At 44.7% G+C, this 10,871-nt stretch overlaps 1 protein-coding gene across 3 annotated transcripts; it reads left to right on the top strand.

Moving 5' to 3' along the window:
* The first annotated feature begins 3,770 nt into the window (after positions 1–3,770).
* Positions 3,771–10,406, top strand: LOC130205578 (E3 ubiquitin-protein ligase TRIM39-like). Of its 3 annotated transcripts, none has more exons than XM_056433038.1 (3): positions 3,771–3,885; positions 6,307–7,283; positions 9,963–10,406. In XM_056433038.1, exons 2-3 carry the CDS (start codon positions 6,309–6,311, stop codon positions 10,140–10,142), a joined length of 1,155 nt encoding a protein of 384 aa, XP_056289013.1. In that variant the 5' UTR covers positions 3,771–3,885; positions 6,307–6,308; the 3' UTR covers positions 10,143–10,406. The 3 variants fall into 3 exon arrangements, with proteins under 3 accessions (XP_056289013.1, XP_056289014.1, XP_056289012.1); XM_056433039.1 differs by having other exon boundaries at positions 9,969–10,406; XM_056433037.1 differs by lacking the exon at positions 9,963–10,406 and having other exon boundaries at positions 6,307–8,445.
* The last annotated feature ends 465 nt before the right edge of the window (positions 10,407–10,871 follow it).

The following is a 10,871-nucleotide window of genomic DNA, read 5'->3' on the forward strand; positions in this document are numbered from 1 at the left end:
CACTTTATCACAACGCTGGATCTCACAAAGGGATACTGGCAAGTCCCGCTTTCCCCAGCCTCCAAGGAGAAAACTGCCTTTGCAACAAGTGAGGGGCTCTTTCAGTACACCAAATTACCATTTGGGCTGCACGGAGCCCCTGCCACCTTCCAACGGCTCATGGACAGGGTCCTGCGGCCCCACAAGAAGTATGCAGCTTCCTACTTAGATGACATTGTGATACATAGCAGAGATTGGGAAAGTCATTTGCCCCAAGTACAGAAGGTGCTGGAAGCCCTTCGTGAAGCAGGTCTCACAGCTAACCCCAGCAAGTGTAGGTTAGCCTATAGCGAGACCAAGTACCTCGGATACACAATAGGGCGGGGACTAGTCAAACCTCAAGAGGCCAAATTGAGGGCCATCCAAGACTGGCCGCGCCCTGTAACAAAAAGACAAGTGATGTCTTTTATAGGGCTGGCCAACTACTACAGGCGCTTTGTTCCTAATTTTTCTGATCTTATTGCCCCTCTAACAGACCTAACGGCTAAGAAACAGCCCCGAATGATGAAGTGGTCCCAGGAGGCAGAGGAGGCCTTCATGAACCTCAAGAAGGCCTTGTGTTCCCACCCCGTGCTCGCCGTTCCAGACTTTAACAGCGAGTTTGTGGTGCAGACAGATGCCTCAGAAGTAGGTCTGGGCGCAGTACTCTCCCAGGTACAGCAGGGGGAGGAGCACCCCATCCTGTACAGTAGCAGAAAGCTATTGTCCCATGAGAAGAGATACTCTACACTGGAGAAAGAATGTCTGGCAGTTAAGTGGGCCCTCGAAACCCTGCGCTATTACCTCAGGGGGAGGAAATTCACACTGGTCACGGACCATGCACCTTTGCAGTGGATGGCAAGAAATAAGGAAACCAACAGTCGGGTAACAAGATGGTTTCTCAGCCTTCAAGCTTTTAACTTCTGTGTTGTGCACAGGGCAGGCCGGCAAGCTGGCCGGCAAGCTGATTGAGCTGGGACTGAACACCCCCCTGTGTGCTTGGATCCTGGACTTCCTGACCGCCAGGCCACAGGTGGTCAGGGTGGGCAGACACACCTCCAAATCCCTCACCCTGAACACAGGATCCCCCCAGGGTTGCGTCCTCAGCCCCCTACTGTACTCCCTGTACACACATGACTGTGTGGCCAGGTTCAGCTCCAACACCATCATCAAGTTTGCGGATGACACAGTGGTGGTGGGCCTGATCTCCGACAACGACGAGAAGGCCTACCTGGAGGATGTTGCTGATCTGTCACTCTGGTGCCAGGACAACAGCCTCATCATGAATGTCACCAAAACTAAGGAGCTGATTGTGGACTTTAGGAGGGTACAACAACAGAGGACGTACTCACCACTGGGGATTAACGGGACTACTGTGGAGAGGGTGAGCGGGTATAAATACCTGGGAGTCCACATCACCGAGGATCTGACATGGTCAACAAACACAGACACTCTGGTGAGAAAGGCAAGGCAGCGCCTCTACCACCTCAGGCAGCTGAGGAAATTTAAAGTTTCCCAGAGGATCCTTCAGTCCTTCTACTCTGGAGCTGTAGAGGCGTCCTGACAGGAAGCATCACAGCCTGGTTTGGCAACTGCTCCGCTCAGGACAGGAAGGCTCTGCAGAGAGTAGTGCGTTCGGCTGAGCGCACTATTGGAACTACACTCCCACCCTGCAGGACTTGTACACCAGGAGGTGCAGAACCAGAGCCGGCAGGATCATGAAGGATCCTCACCACCCCAACAACAGACTGTTTCAGCTGCTGCGGTCAGGCAGGCGCCTCCGTAGTCACGCTGCAAGAACAGAGAGACTGAGACGGAGTTTCTTTCCTCAGGCCATCAGGACTGTGAACTCCGACCTCACCAGGACCCCCACATAGACCCACACAACTGCCCCTCTTAGGCACACACACACACACACACACACTTACTGTAAATATTGTGTTGTTTTTTATTTGTAAATAGTGTGTACTTGTTGCCCTTGCACATTCCTGCTGAGCATTGCCACTTTCATTTCACTGCACACCCTGTGTGTGTATGTGACAAATAAAAACATCTTGAATCTTGAATCTTGAACCACGGGAATGCAGACGCCCTCTCACGACGAGATGTCCTGTGGGCCTTGTCTGGTCCTGCGGAGGCCTCAAGCCAGTGGAGGGGGAAATGTGATGTCATCAGAGGAAGAGTGCTTAATGGGAGGTACATTCCCTCCCGGTGGTTGCAGCAGGGACTACAACCAGCCGGGGTGAAAGACTACAATTCCCACTCAGCAGTGCAGAAGAAGGCAGCCGCCCAGCTGAAAAGGATGAAGCTGATGAGCCGGCGGGGAACTAGAGAGAGTCCGGGACATTATGTTTGTTGTGTACACCAACGGGTGGTGGAGTTAAGTTTTGCCTTTTGTTTGATTTCAAAGAACCAAATTACAAAGACTTGGATTTAACAAAACCTTCGCCTGGCGTCTTAATTTGTGCACCCACGCCTCACCTCACGATCCCGTCCTCTAAAGACATCACAGTACTAAATGCGGGTATACAGCCAGGATCGCTGAACACCAACACATGTGCTAACAGACGGTCACGCTCGTAGCTCGTAGCTAGCGCTAGCAGAAAAATGGTTGTAATTGCTAATTTATTATTTGTTTGCCTACTTTTATGAATGCAAGACTTGCAATCAACGTTACGGTACTACGGCCTGTCTGAGTTCAGGCTGCTCTTGTCATCATCGGTCTCCACGTTTTCAGGGGGACCGGTGACTGTCTCCCCATCGCGCCCAGCCTGACCTTTGATGTGCTCCGCATGGGTTCACGCGGTCAAACACGGTGCATGCCTCCTTTCAAAGTTAAATAATTAGGCTATCGCAACCTGCTGACAGGGCGGAGTCACCAGAGAAGTTCCACCATTTTTTTATTATTATTTCAATCGGCTCAGGCACCGAAATGTGCGTTGCGTTTCGGTCGGGGTGGCACCGGTTCTCGTTAGCATTAGTGGCTGCAATGAGACTGCTTTCCACTACTAATCTTTTTTAAAAATATTGAATCGGGTCAAAATGACCCGAAGGCAACACACGGGTTAAACAGGCTTGATACAGCCGCTCTCAGTTCATACTCAATGTTGAGCTTTTGTTTTGAAGGGCAACAGCAGAAAAGCCGATCTCAATTCATACGCAATGTTGAGCTTTTGTTTTGAAGGGCAACAGCAGAAAAGCCGATCTTAATTCATACTCAATGTTGAGCTTTTGTTTTGAAGGGCAACAGCAGAAAAGCCGATCTCAAATCATACTCAATGTTGAGCTTTTGTTTTGAAGGGCAACAGCCAAGCATGTACCTAAAGGTACAGGCATTTCAACATATATTTATTAACGACTACATTTTATGTCGGTGTACTTTGAACTTGTGTATCATGTGAAGTTCTCAATAAAGATCTTTCTGCATTTCCTCCTGCTGGTCTTTCATAAGAGCTGCAGATACGACTGAATAAGATGTCCTTATGATGTCAGCAGTGTTGGAATAAATATTCAATTACAAAGTAGAAATGCATGTTTGATACTTGTTTTGAATCATACTGGAATGTTTGCAGAAATTGATTGGATGGCCCTACCCCCCAAAAAAAAGAATTCCACCTGCCGCCACTGGCAGACGACTGAGTCACAGGGAGGTGAAGGTGAGGTTTTCACCCACAGAGCTGCAGGTAAGAGGCGGAGCCACACTGAAGAGGAGAGCTGCTACGTCACACTCAAGAAACGAGAGTTAAGTTGGTCAGAGCGTCAGAAACACTGCAGTCGAGCTGAGTCTCTGCTTTTCTCTGAGAGACGATTCAAAGTGACATCATCAGGTTTTTCTCAACAACTCAACAGAGTCTCTTCCAAACACTGGTGAGTACATCTGATCATATTCACACCTGTGATCACCAGGATTAACACAACACTTTAGCTTTACTCGGGCAGGAAGTTCCTCTCTTATCACTTCATACCTGATGAATGATTAACAATATAACTGTGGCTGTCTGTCCACAGTCCCACGACACAGAAACTCACTTTAAACTGTCTCAGGAGGACTTTAGTAACTTTGACATCACATGTCATTTAGCAGACGCTTTCATCCAAAGCGACTTACAATTAGTGCATTCCCCAAGAGTACAAACTCAGAACAACAAGAATTAAGAAAGTATCATTTCTTCAAGAAAGCCAAACTACAAAAATACCACAAGTAAGTGCCACTGAAGTGCTATTCTGTTTTTATTCAAGATAGTCGGAAAAGATGTGTTTTTAGTTTCCGTCGGAAGGTTTTAGAGGCTCTCTGCTTTCCTGATGTAATTGGGGAGCTCGTTCCACCAATGAGGAGCCAAGACAGCAACCAGTTGAGACTTTTTCGAGTAATTAGCTCGGAGTGATCGAATCACAAGTCGATTGGTTGTTGTGAACGTGCTGGGGTGTGAGGCTTGACCAAGTCCCGGATGTAGACGGGGCCCGATCCGTTCGCAACTCGGTTCACAAGTACCAATGTTTTGAAGTGGATACGGGAAGCCACTGGTAACCAGTGAAGGGAGGCGAGGAGTGTGGGTGAATTTAGGTTAATTACCAGTCGAGCTGCTGCATTCTGGATGAGCTGCAGAGGTTGGTTGGCACTACACTCAAAGAAATGACTCATTGGATGACCTCAATTAAATTGTTGGCAGGTTTTCCATCCAATAATTATATGCAACTCCAACTCAAATTTAGCACATCAGTGCAATAAAATGTAATTAATTAGTCCAACTCATTTGTATCAAATACATCTCAAATAAAATAACGATATTCATTAAATTAAATTAATTTGTGTTTGTCAAACTCAAAATATAAACTAACAAAATATGCAAATTCCACACAGAAGGATCGCCCCGACTGGGAATTGAACGCACAGACCTCTGGCTTTGAGGCGACAGTGCTAGCCACTACACCACTGTACAGCCCTGGAAGTGTGTTCACCTCATGTAAACAACTCATTTTCAGCTGGCGCATGCGCAAAGGGTAGTCCTCAATGAAACACATTTATTTTGAGTTGATATGCACACCATCTAACCTAAATAAATCTAATAAATGAAAGTATTCATACATTTTGTGTTACACCCATTAAATATAAATATCTATTTTTGTAATTGATTTATTTAAATGTATCAAACAATATTTAAATGTGTCACCTCGAAGAAGGGCTTGAATCGTTTTTGTGAGTGTAACCTAAATAAATCTAATAAATGAAAGTATTCATACATTTTGTGTTACACCCATTCAATATAAATATCTTCGTTTTGTAATTGATTTATTTAAATGTATCAAACAATATTTAAATGTGTCACCTCTAAGAAGGGCTTGAATCGTTTTTTTGAGTGTAGCAGGTAGACCTGCCAGGAGGGAGATAGTAGTCTAGGTATGAGATGATCAGAACCTGGACCAGAACCTGTGCCTCCTTCTGAGTGAGAAGAGGTTGATTCTCCTGATGTTATGCAGCATGGACCTACAGGAACGTGTTGTAGGTGTAATGTCGGCAGTCAGGGAGAGTTGACTGTCGAGTGTCACACGAGGTTCCTGCAGTCGAGGTCGGTGTCAACACAGAGATATTGAAGGTAATAGTCAGGCTGTGGGTGGGAGAGTCTTTACCTGGAAGGAGAAGTAGTTCAGTCTAGTCAGAAATCATTTTCAGGTAGTGTGTGGATATCCACTGAGAAACACCCACAGTTGGGTGTCATCAGCATAGCTATGGTAGGAAAAGCCAGGGCTGAGAGAGTTGGTGTAAAAAGAAAAGAGGAGGGGACCCAGGACTGAGCCCTGAGGTACCCCAGTAGTGAGAGGACATGGTTCAGGCACATATCCTCTCCAAGTTACCTGGTGAGTGCGGTCGTTGAGGTAGGATGAGAAGAGGAAGAGAGCAGAGCCTGAGATACCAGGTCCTGAAGGGAGAACATGAGGATCTGGTGTTTCACTGGGTCAAATGCAACAGAAAGGTCTAGAAGGATAAGGACAGAGGAGAGAGAGGCTGCTCTAGCAGTGTGAAGGTGCTCAGACTGACCAGACTGGTGAGGGTCAAGAAAGTTGTTATCGTAGCGATAGAAGGAGATTTAATTAAAGATAGCTCACTCAAAGATTAAGTTAATGTAATTCTAGTTATCGAAGATGGATTAGTAAATGAGGAGCGTATGTCTTCTTTTCCTTTTGTAAAGTTGTCGACAAAGTGGTTTGGTAGAAGGGTGAACATATAAAAAATTAAATCACGCTCTACTTTGAATTAAATGTTCTTCTTTTCTTCCACAATGTGTGTAGATATGGCTTCTTCAACCCTTCTGCTGTCTGAAGATCAGTTCCTGTGCTCCGTCTGTCTGGATGTGTTCACTGATCCAGTCACAACACCATGTGGACACAACTTCTGCAAAAAGTGCATCACTGAACACTGGAATGTGAGTGACAGGTGCCAGTGCCCCATGTGCCAAGAGGTTTTCACCACCAGACCAGATCTGAGGGTCAACACCTTCATGTCTGAGATGGTTTCTCAGTTCAGACAGTCGACTCAGCAGAAAGCCAGCAGCAGCAGCTCAGAGCAACAAGAGGCCAAACCAGGAGGAGTTCCCTGTGACGTCTGCACTGGAACCAAACTAAAGGCCCTGAAGTCCTGCCTGGTGTGTCTGGCCTCCTACTGTGAGACTCACCTGGAGCCTCATCTGACAATGTCAGGCCTGAAGAGACATCAGCTGATGGACCCTGTGGAGAACCTGGAAGACAGGATGTGTCTGAAGCACGATAAACCTCTGGAGCTGTTCTGTAGGACCGACCAGACGTGTGTCTGCATGCTCTGCACTGTGTTAGACCACAAGATGCACAATGTTGTTCCTCTGAAGGAAGAATATGAAGGAAAGAAGGTCGAGCTGGTGAAGACGGAGGCTGGAATTCACGAGATGATCCAGAAGAGACGACTGAAGATTCAGGAGGTCCAACACAACGTGAAGCTCAGTGAGGAAGATGCAGACCGAGAGAAAGCAGAAGGTGTTCAGGTCTTCACTGGTCTGAAGGAGTCTGTGGAGAGAAAACTGAACGAGCTCATCACTACGATAGAAGAGAAGCAGAGAACCACAAAGAAACAGGCTGAAGACGCCATCAGAGAGATGGAACAGGAGATCTCTGATCTGATGAAGAGGAGCACTGAGGTGGAGAAGCTCTCCCTCTCTGAAGACCACCTCCACCTCCTCCAGAGTGTCCAGTCCCTCAACATCCACCATCCACCACCCACCAAGGACTGGTCTCAGGTCAGTGTTCCTCCAGCATCATATGAGGGGACTGTGGTGAGAGCTGTGTCTCAGCTGGAGGAGACTATCAGTAAAAAGATAAAGACGCTGGTTGAAGTTGAGATGAAGAGAGTCCAGAAGTTTGCAGTGGATGTGACTCTTGATCCTGAAACAGTTAATCATGACCTCATCCTGTCTGATGACGGGAAACAAGTGCGTCGTGCTAAGGTACAGCAGCCAGGTCTCCCCGACAATCCACAGAGGTTCTCTCAAGGTCCCTGTGTTTTAGGAACACAGAGTTTCTCTTCAGAAAAACTTTATTACGAGGTTCAAGTGAAACGAAAGTCTGAATGGGTTTTAGGAGTGGCCAGAGAGTCGGTCAACAGGAAGGTAAACATCACAGTGAGTCCTCAGAACGGTTACTGGACTATATATATGAGCAATGGAAATGAGTACAAAGCTTTTGCTGACTCTGTAGTTCTTCTCTCCCTGAAGTCTCGGCCTCAGAAGGTGGGGGTGTTTGTGGACTATGAGGAGGGTCTGGTCTCCTTCTATGACGTGGAAGCTGCAGTTCTTATCTACTCCTTTACTGGCTGCTCCTTCAAAAAGAAACTCCTCCCATTCTTCGGTCCTGGTCTTTATCTTGATGGTAGAAACTCTGCACCTCTGATCATCACTCCTGTTGGAGTAAACTAATCACTTCTAACACGTCCTTCAAGGGGAAATATTTAGACTCAACCCTGTGTGGTCTACATCTTATCTTCAACACTTCATCTTCTAACTGAAGGAATGCACAGATACAATGTGTTCTATCTGATGGGCAGCTGCAGAAGCATATTGTCATATTGTGTCATAAAGCTCAGCCATAAAGAGTCATAATTATTTTATGTTTATAGTGTCTCCAGAATAAAGTTTGTGTCATTGTAATACTGGACATGAAAAGTTGATCAACAAAGTAGAAAAGATGTCAACAGCATTTTATACTTGGTTTAAAAGATGGGTTTTATTGATTAATGGTTACTTTGGCCATTTTTGTTTTGTTTTGTGAAATCCGGTGAGTTGGCTCATAAGTGAAAGAAATCTGTAATAAATATATGATTGTGGAATAAAAAGCTCAAAATAAAAGTAATTGTTCTGCAATTCCTGTGACTGCTGCTTTACAATAAAAGCTTCTTATTTAAGACTTTGACTGGAAACATTATAATGATTGACACTTAAAAAACACAACTCAACAAGTGGAAACCAAAAAAAAGAAAAGAATCATTAACCAGTCAGAAACTGGAGGTCAATAGACTTTAGGATACTGTGTTTCAGGTGTTAGTTTGTCCTTCGTCCAGAGGGATAAACGGCTAACTTGAAACCATAATCTCCAGCTGGCAAGACTAGCCGGCTTGCCGAGGAGTAGGGATGGTTAACGTTTTTTTTTCTTTCCGATACCGTTGCTAAACCGGTACTTTTAAAACGATACCGGTGCCTGAACCAATACTTAAACAAAAAAAACGCACAATGAGGACATAAAAAACTTCTTTGGCCATATTCCCTGTAAAAGCCATTATAATGGCCACACTGACAAAAAACGGATATCAGACTGTTAACATACACACTATATGTTCTCCATTATATGATTTATATATATATATATATATATATGTATATATATATGTATTGTCATGTGCAGACCTTATAGGGTTAACCCTGTCACTGTTTTGATGGGCAAAGAGAACAACCAATCAGAGGTACTGAAGATGACACATGACAAATAAAGTGTTGCTTCTGAGAGCGAGAGTTCCACTGAAACAAAGTGATGCCCCACGGTCTTTATTCCTCCATAATTATATTCCCGGTAACACCGGGTATACAGCCGGGATCGATTGAACACCAACACATGTGCTAACAGACTGTCACGCTCGTAGCTCGTAGCTAGCGCTAGCAGAAATATGGTTATAATGGCTAAATTATTATTTGTTGAATTAGACAAATTACTAAAGCAATATGTAAATTAGGATTTACTAATATACCATAACTTCATACATGTTCTAGAATGTGTGTTATTGTTTAATAATTTACAATATTGTTTGGTAATGTCTGTGTATTATTACCTTCGAATTGAAAATGCGGAAGGTTATGTTTTGATCGGCGTGTATTTATTTGTATGCGTGTTATTCGCCTAACTAAAAAAGTATTCAACCGAATCGCATGAAATTTGGTGGGATGATTGGTTATTATCCCGGGACCATTTGATTAGATTTTGGGATCGATCGGGTCAAAGGTCAAAGGTCAATGTCATGAAAAAGGTCAAAATCTTCTTGAATCGCATGGAATTTGGTGGGATGATTGGTTATTATCCGGGGACCATTTGATTAGATTTTGGGATCGATCGAGTCAAAGGTCAAGGTCATGAAAAGGTCAATATCTTCTTGAATCGCATGAAATTTGGTGGGATGTTTGGTTATTATCCGGGGACCATTTGATTAGATTTTGGGATCAATCGGGTCAAAGGTCATGGAAAGGTCAAAATATTCTTTTTACCATAGCACGGTCAATTTTTATCCAATTGGCATGCAACTAATGCCAAAATGTTCATAATTCAATGCCCAATCTTGTGATATGTGAAGGTATGCGCTCTACCGAGTGCCCATTCTAGTTGTTTAATGCATTACTGTAACACACTGGTAAAGATGAATCTCTTTGTGTGCCAAGAAACAGATCACTGGCCGCAAGGGATCCCCTTTCCCCGACATGGAGAGAGGACACCTGGGGAGCCCCTGGAAGAGACCCCATTCATGCAATGCGCCGCATGCCAGAGGGCAAATGGTGGCCGGAGTGAGGACATCATGTGGATATGCAAATCTACCAACAGCCAGACGACTCGGCCAATGAGCGAATTAGGAAAAGGTGTTACATGGACAATGTATCCAATGAGAATTGGATATCTCCCCTGGGGCCGGGACGCCCGGGAGATACGAAATGAACTTTCGGATGATGCCGAGACACTTCTTTAGGTGGAGCAAGAGACAGTTAACTGCAATTGGATTAGCTAGGAGTGGGCTGTGGATTGTGAAGCCTTAAAAGTCCTCGGCCGAGAATGTATACTCTGTATCTGAACAGTTGTTAGTTATTATCAACTATTGATAATACTTTTTATTAAATACATTTTATTAGAACTATTCGACTCCGGACATCTTCTTCGGTTCAGCACCAGGGGATTTTTGAATACTAAACAATATGAAGGGCTCTGTCTTAGGAAATAAAAAAGTAATTATTTGTTGTCATTGGTGTATGATCTCCTGAACCTCTAGTGATGACTACATATTTATGCTATTATATTGCAAACACTTGACACAATGGAACTTCTCACATGTGCCAGTTGTATGTGAAAGTTATCACTTCACCGGTTACCATCTCTACGTCTCCACGATGGATTGGTACTCCATGTTGTCCAGACTTTCGTTAAACCCTAACAACTCAGCATGGCCTTTTCATGTGCAACCCGGGCACATTATCATATGCAGTTTGTTTGTGTCGTGCTTCTTCTTCCAGGGGTGTAAATCTCATGACTTCCTATATACAAGATGCATTAGCCAAAGGAAACAACACATTTACGATCTG

This window comes from Pseudoliparis swirei, chromosome 15 (genome assembly GCF_029220125.1).
Source record: "Pseudoliparis swirei isolate HS2019 ecotype Mariana Trench chromosome 15, NWPU_hadal_v1, whole genome shotgun sequence".
Taxonomy (NCBI): domain Eukaryota; kingdom Metazoa; phylum Chordata; class Actinopteri; order Perciformes; family Liparidae; genus Pseudoliparis; species Pseudoliparis swirei.